The 6,985-nt window shown below is 53.5% G+C and overlaps 1 protein-coding gene across 1 annotated transcript; it reads right to left on the bottom strand.

The window, feature by feature from the left end:
* Positions 1–496: 496 nt before the first annotated feature.
* On the bottom strand, positions 497–2,472 carry LOC136459460 (uncharacterized acetyltransferase At3g50280-like). The gene has a single exon (XM_066459311.1). The coding sequence runs from the start codon at positions 2,316–2,318 to the stop codon at positions 783–785; it is 1,536 nt and encodes a 511-aa protein (XP_066315408.1). The 5' UTR covers positions 2,319–2,472; the 3' UTR covers positions 497–782.
* Positions 2,473–6,985: the final 4,513 nt, after the last annotated feature.

Here is a 6,985-nt window from a genome sequence, read left to right as displayed (position 1 = left end):
TGCCTCAAATATCATGCAATCAACTAGTTATGTGATCAATATAGTGTATAAAAAACGATAATTTACATAGATAATGGTCATGGCTTCAAGTGTTGAAACACTAGTAATATGAACAAATAAGATCCAAAATAGAGCACAAACAGATATATAACATTTTTAGAAAATACTTTCACATTGTTTCTAATTTAAAATAAATAGTTATGAATTTCTACGTATTAAAATAAAATTATATTATTTTAGGAAAAGAAATATAAAGCCGATTTTGTAGTTTTGGGTTGAAAATTGAACTGGCGTGCAAGTATAAGGCCGGAAAATGACATTACTAGATCCTGTGAGCTTGTGGATTAATATTCAGCTTCCGACCCAGATTGTGATATAACCTCTGCCTCAAAAAGGTGTAATTCTGGGTTTGTATTGAGTAAAACTTCTTTAAATTCATTTTTTAGAATGGAGGGAGTATATAGCTTTTTAAATCTACAAGGTAGCTTTCATGATCTGATGAACTATTCAGCAGTGCCAACATTTTCAGAAACTTGTTTCTAACTCTTGATACACGGTTCATATTCTCCCCGCTGTTACATAGCTTGCAGGCTGCAGCATAAGAGTCATTTCCAAATTCCAAGTACTCTAGTAGTTGCTAACTAACACGATTACACGCAGCACTCCGAAAAAGCGAGACAAATACAATGCTTGGCACCAACTAGCTAGTAGTACCCTCCAAAGGCAAGGACGACCGAGCAATCCAACAGCAGCGCTGACGCCGCCCGATGGCATGTCACGACTCACGACGGCCGATGGCCCCCACTCGCGCCCGCCCGCACGGCACCGGGTACATCACAACAGATGCGACACGGGCACGACACGTACTGCATGAACTCGGCGTCGCGGAGCAGCGCTGCCATGGTCTCCGGGGCCAGGCACACCTCGATGTCCACGCTGCCGTCCCCGGCGCGTCCCGGGAACACCGACATCTTGCCGTCGAACTTGTTGGCGCGCCCGCTCCGCACCGCGAGGGGCCGTCCCCACCCGAAGTCGTTGCCCTCGTACATCGGGAACCGGTTCGAGCTCCCCATCGTGATCACCGCGCCGTCGGGGTTGCCCAGCGGGAAGCACCGGGGTGCGGCCTGCCACGCCGCCGCCGCGCGCCGGATCGTGCCGTCGCCGTACGCCGCGAGGCTCTCGTTCAGCTTGCCCGCGGCCCACCTTAGATCGCTGCGAGCCAGCTCCGACACCGTCGCCATCGTCACAGCGCTCTGGATGGCGTTGCCAAAGTAGGCAGGGGAGATGGGCGGCTGCAGCCGGTGCCGGCAGTTCACCGCCATTCGGAACGTCGTCGTCGCGTCGGGCGACAGGCGTTTGCGGGCACGCGTCACCGCGAGCCATATCTGCGCGCACAGCGACTGGAACGACGAGATCTCCCCGCGCACTTGGGGATTCTTGGGGTCATGCGCCATCTTGCCGTAAACCTCGGCGTCATGGCCACCGCTCGGACGACGGTTGGCTATTGCTTTCAGCTCGCGAATCGCGTCAGCGCTGAAGTGAAAGACGCGCTCACGGAGAGGCGCGTCCACGTCGAAGGTCACCGACGGGCCGACGCCGCTGGGGAAGCGGAGGACGGCAGTGGACTCGCCAAAGAAGTTTCGGCGGAAGTCCGGCAGCTTGGGCGACTGGCCGCGGCAGATGGCCGCCCAGGTGTTGAAGAATTGCCAAAAGGAGGTGCCGTCCACGACGGCGTGGTTGGCGACGATGCCGATAAAGACGGCGCCGTCACCGAGCACAGTGACCTGGAACGACGTGAGCGGGCGACGGTGGCCTTCGTAGCTCACGGTCCGGTCCATGGGGAACAGGTCCTTTGTCAGCTTGGTCGGCACGTCGGCGTCAGGGACGAGAAAGTCGTCAAGCGACAAGCCGGGTGCGACGGCGTGGAGGAAGTCCACGCCCGCGTCGTTGCAGTGGATGACGATGCGGTCGTCGGGCAGCGTGACGAGGCGGCCGGCGAGAGCCGGGACGACGGCGAGCGCCCGCGACAGCGACGACAGGAGCAGCGACACGAGCGAGGGCATGGGCAGGTCGGGGGCCGGGAAGAAGAGCCCCTTCTGGATGTAGTGGCACGACAGCATGGGCAGGTCGGAGACGGACAGCGTGAGGTCACCGACCGCCGACGCGGCGTCCGGGCGAACGTGCTGCCTCGACACGACGGTGATGCCCGAGGGCGGCGCGTCCAGGCAGGCGGCGGCGGCCTGCAGTTTGGGTGCCATAATGGCGGACGCGGCCGGGGCGGCGTCCAGCATGGGCATGGTGGAGATCATCTGAGCCATGTTTTGGATTGCCCGGCGCTGCACCACCGGCCGCTTGCTCTGCTGATGAAGCAGTAGCGGTGGCAGTGGAGTGGAGTAGATAGACCGTGTGCGTGCGTGTGCGGGTGAGCGCTGCGCGATACGGCCAAAGAGGTGGTTCGGGCAGTGCCGCCTTTGCTGTGAACACCGAACAACCTTGGGCAGTTTATATAGGACACGACGAGGGGCTGGATGCATGCACCTGGGCCTGCCTTCTTTTGCCAGTACTGTTTTGGATATTCTCTGGCCAAGTTTTTGTGGCTGTCAGAAGCAGATATATCAGATAAAGTTGAAGCTAGATATTTGTTCTATTGGCTGAGAACAGTGGTGCGTGACGCAACCAGTATATTCGCTGATTGGTTTCTAGGCTGATAAATCTGACTGGTGCTGGTTTGTTGTGAGAAAAAAATAATATACCATGACTGATAAGCTCTGGCTGAAGCCAACAAGCGAATGGGCCGGTGATTTAGGTCTTATCAACAAAAGCTTTTTTAACGACTCATTTCAGCATAGCTTTTCCGCAAAAATATGAGCATATTTTTTTTTTCGAAACGTCAATTTGGATTGTTCTGCTGCTGCCAACAGGTGTCCCCTCCTTTGGAATGAAAAGAGGAACAAGTGTCCCGGCATGCACCAGAAACATTTTTATTATATTTTTTGTTTTAAAAGCAAGGACGGATACCTGTAGAAAGGCTAGCTAATCAAGCCGGTAACTGATCGGTTTGATGTCTGTTAGAGCACTTGTTGACGAGATATTACAGAGTACACTGAACATGTTGTTGGACGGATTCAATGAACATGCAACGGCTTTCCGTATTAAAATGAACAGATGTAACATCACAAGTTTTTTGTTGTCGTGCTAATATATATAGCCTCGATTAATGCCTTCACTCTACCGGATTTTTGAATGCGTTAGCCACGCACTACTGTGACGTTCTTCTAGCTAGCTACTCGTGCATAGGCGATTAAGCTGGGACAGCATCTTCATATACAATTATCATGTCGTCCAATCCATATCCGCCTCAAGAACAAATACTTCCAATATTGATTAGTCAGGTAGCATTTACGCCTCCATCATCTGTTCATCAGTTACGTGGTCTACGTCCCTGCTGAAATAGAATACGTTGCTCTTGCCTTGTTGCCTAGTCAGTCTAGTGACATATGAATCGTCTTCGCTTGCTCAATGATGCTTTCAGTTCTTTACATTTTCCGTCGAGAATGGTGCTGTGCGCATTTTATTTTTTCCATCTCAACAGTATTTCACCGCGCTTCTTGCATTATACCAAGCGAATTGTCCACTAAAAAAAGCCCAGTGATGCTGCTTTGCTGACGGAACACCCGCTCCTTCGTAGTTTCAGTCTGCCACTGCACGTAATCCGTACATAAACTGATGATCGACGTATTTACAATTGAAGATGCGAGTAGTATACTCGTAACAATCTGTAGCAAGACTTACGGTACGGGGGCGTCGAGGCAGGTGTGTGCCGCGCGGCTGCAGATTGCATGAGCGTACGGGGCTAGCTCGCTGTGTTCTCCATCCCCAGCCAGCCGTTGCTGGTGTCTGCCTCGTGCCCCAGCACGCATGCAGGGAGCGTCAGGACGTGGACCATCGGCAGCAATGCAATGGCCGCGTGTCCGAGAGCTAGAGTGCTAAAACGACCCGCAGGACGTGTAATGCGTCGGTTTCCGCTGGTTGCAATCATGCGATGCCAAGCTAGCGTTCGCGACGCGCCGGCGAGGACGTGCTAGAGATTAGAGAACTAGGCTGGGGCGCACGCCCGGTTGGCCAGTCGCCCGGCGGGGGCCGCTAGCTCGTCCTTGAACTCTCGGCGGATACATGAACCTGCCGCCTTCCGTCCTGTCCAGCTAGCCATTGCCGTCCGTCCGGCCGGCGAAGAATCTTCTTCGGTCGGGGCCGGTAACAGAAGCTGAAACCGATGCGCCTGCTGCTGCTGGCCGCCGTTACATACTTCTTCATGTCGCTACATGCATGCATTCTCCTCTTCCTCCGACCGAGCAGAGGAGTTTGTGCCACGCACACAACCGCTACTACACAAGCCTGAGTACATTACATGCATGTATCGGACAGGAATGTGTAAACTAGTCGTCGTTCCCCCCTCGCTGCTGCGGCTGGTGAGCTGGAGGCCGATCGAATGATCGGCCAGCCGCTGAACCTGAGCGCCGCCCTGCCTGCTGCTGCATCGGCGGAAGGCGACTTTCTTATTGCTATTCCTGACTCGTGTTCAGCACCCTCCGCCTAGCGGGATTGAGACCCCACGGACGCATCGGAATGGCCGGTTTCGGGTATAAGAAATTCGCGGCCGCGGATCCCGAAGTCACTCGGGCGGCAGCTCTAATCAGGCAGGCGCGCTGACGCGCGGTGCGGTGCGGCCCGGTGCCCCGCACGCGCCAGCGCGGTCCGATCGGGCGAGGGGGCTGTAGGCGCCGGGAATAAACAAAAGGCAGACAAGGTGGCCTGCACCCGGCCGGCCGGCGCGCGCGGCCCCGCTGGCTCTGCGGCAGCTACAAGCCGGCCCTGCCGAATGTCAACGACCAACGCGGCTGATGCATGCAGTGCAGCCGTGCAGGTGCAGGTGCAGCTCAGCTGGCGCTGGCGCCTGGCGCTGGCGGCCATGGCGGTCGTGGGACGGTGGCGCAAGTTGGGCTCCCGCCGGCCTGGGGCCGCCTTTCGGTTGTCTGGGGCCTGCCAGTCCGGTTGGCACCCCATAATTTTGCAATCTCCCTTCCCCCTGGCCCTGCCCTCTGCACCTGTCTGCGGATCACCGGTCATCGTGGACTCGTGGTGCGGTGTCCAAGAACAACCCAGGGCCCAGCTGATGAGCACACGCTGCCAACGGGACCGTACATTTTTCTCACCACCAGCGTCACAAGCGTGGAATTATAGCTCCACAATAAGCTCCGGTTTGAACAAAAACGGTTTTACTCTACAGAATTCAAGCCAAATGTTACGGCTCTATAAAATCCAGATTCATAGAAGATATAGATCAAAAGGCAAATACATAGATTTGCTAAAGTTCCTTGCTCTATAAACACCGGCTTCAAACATTCCAGTCATATTGGATGGTGATTAGTGATTACCCACCATACAACCAATTACATGTTGCAATACATGTGGGCTTGGGCCCAGATAGAATTCTGAAATCCCATGAAGAAATCTCAAAGGCACACATTCATGTGTGCAAAGGGGGAAAGTGAGAACTTTTTCATCCCACCTTGCTTGTGGAAGTGCAGGTAGCTATACTTAAATATGAAAGTCCTCTTCACTATATCAAGTCTAGTGTGAGGAGGAGAAAAGAAACCCACACCCACACGTGCTTGCTTGCCTTGCCTTGTTGAGCTGCCGGGTGCGTGGCACCTACGTGAATGGTCCAAAATCTGGCCCCTAGCCTTACGGGGCACGATCTCTTTTTGCAAATTTAGTTTTTGGTTCCTTGGCCTCTAAGTTTGTGGATAGGAATCCTAAACAGTTTAGATCGTGATCACGACACGAGATCGACTTGGACATGCCTATGCCTATATAAGCAGCCTATCGGCCAACGCCAGAACAAATCTAACCGAGCTAGGGTTTTGCCTCTTCTCGATGTTGAACCACCGCCATAGCCTCTCCACCCCGAGCGCTTGCATGCACCGGTGATCGGGAGAGCATGTCTCCGGAACCCTTGTCCTTGCGATCCTGCACCGGGAGAGGGCGGTAAGGTTTTTGGGAAAGCTCTTCGCGCGACTGCTCCCAACTTCCGCGACGGTCGCTTCCATCCAAGTCAGGCAGTGCTATGTCTTGGCGTATTCGTCATCGGCTACTCCGAGCTCTTACTCCACCGCTCAACGACAACTTCGTACCACCACCAGCAACATCATCTCCATCACCAGCAACGCCGCCTTCCTATGCAAACCAAAGGTACACATCCCGTAATCCAATCTGTTATTACAATATGCCTGTTGTTATGTCGTTGTTCATACTGTCCAATCTAACCAATATGTTATGTCTAGGTACAGAGGGAGAGATTTGGAGTACAAGACATGTCATCCTAGATTCAAACTCATCATATCTCTATCTCTAGAGTTTGTACAAGACACTATCATCTTTCATCCCTAATTGTAAACATCTATACTTATAACAATATGCATAGTTGTTCAGTTAAATACTTGTGAGTAATGAACTTGTTAATTTGGTTGCTTCCATTGCTTACTGCACTCATAGAAGATAATGCCACTACTACGGAATCAATTTGCGCAGCGTGGCCAAAATGGGCTCCGTGGCGGGCACCTCTTTTGCCCGCCACGGTTAACCGGTGGCCGGCCAGCGAGGCCGGCCATCGAGGCGCCCACTGCGGGAAAATGGTTTACGGCGGCGGGCCACCTTATTTGCCCGCCGCAGGAAATCATTATTTACCGCGGCGGGCAGTATGAATCACCCGTCGCGGTTAATACGATGTACCGTAGCGGGCTCTTTAAACTGCCCGCCATGGTAAAGAGTTCATTTCCTGCGGCGGGCGCTTTATATTGCCCGCCGCGGTAAAGCCTGTACAAATAATCACCGCCGCCCCTTCGTGTTCTCCATGGGTCTTCCTCTATCTCAAACTCATGGGGGAGGTTTTGCCCTAAAATTTGAAGAAACTTTTGATTTGAGT

Source organism: Miscanthus floridulus, chromosome 6 (assembly GCF_019320115.1).
Source record: "Miscanthus floridulus cultivar M001 chromosome 6, ASM1932011v1, whole genome shotgun sequence".
Lineage (NCBI taxonomy): Eukaryota > Viridiplantae > Streptophyta > Magnoliopsida > Poales > Poaceae > Miscanthus > Miscanthus floridulus.
This window is presented reverse-complemented; position numbering and strand designations above follow the sequence as displayed.

Bases quoted from the DNA above. Each gene is read 5' to 3' on its own strand.
- LOC136459460 (XM_066459311.1), bottom strand. From the start codon at position 2,318: ATGGCTCAGATGATCTCCACCATGCCCATGCTGGACGCCGCCCCGGCC.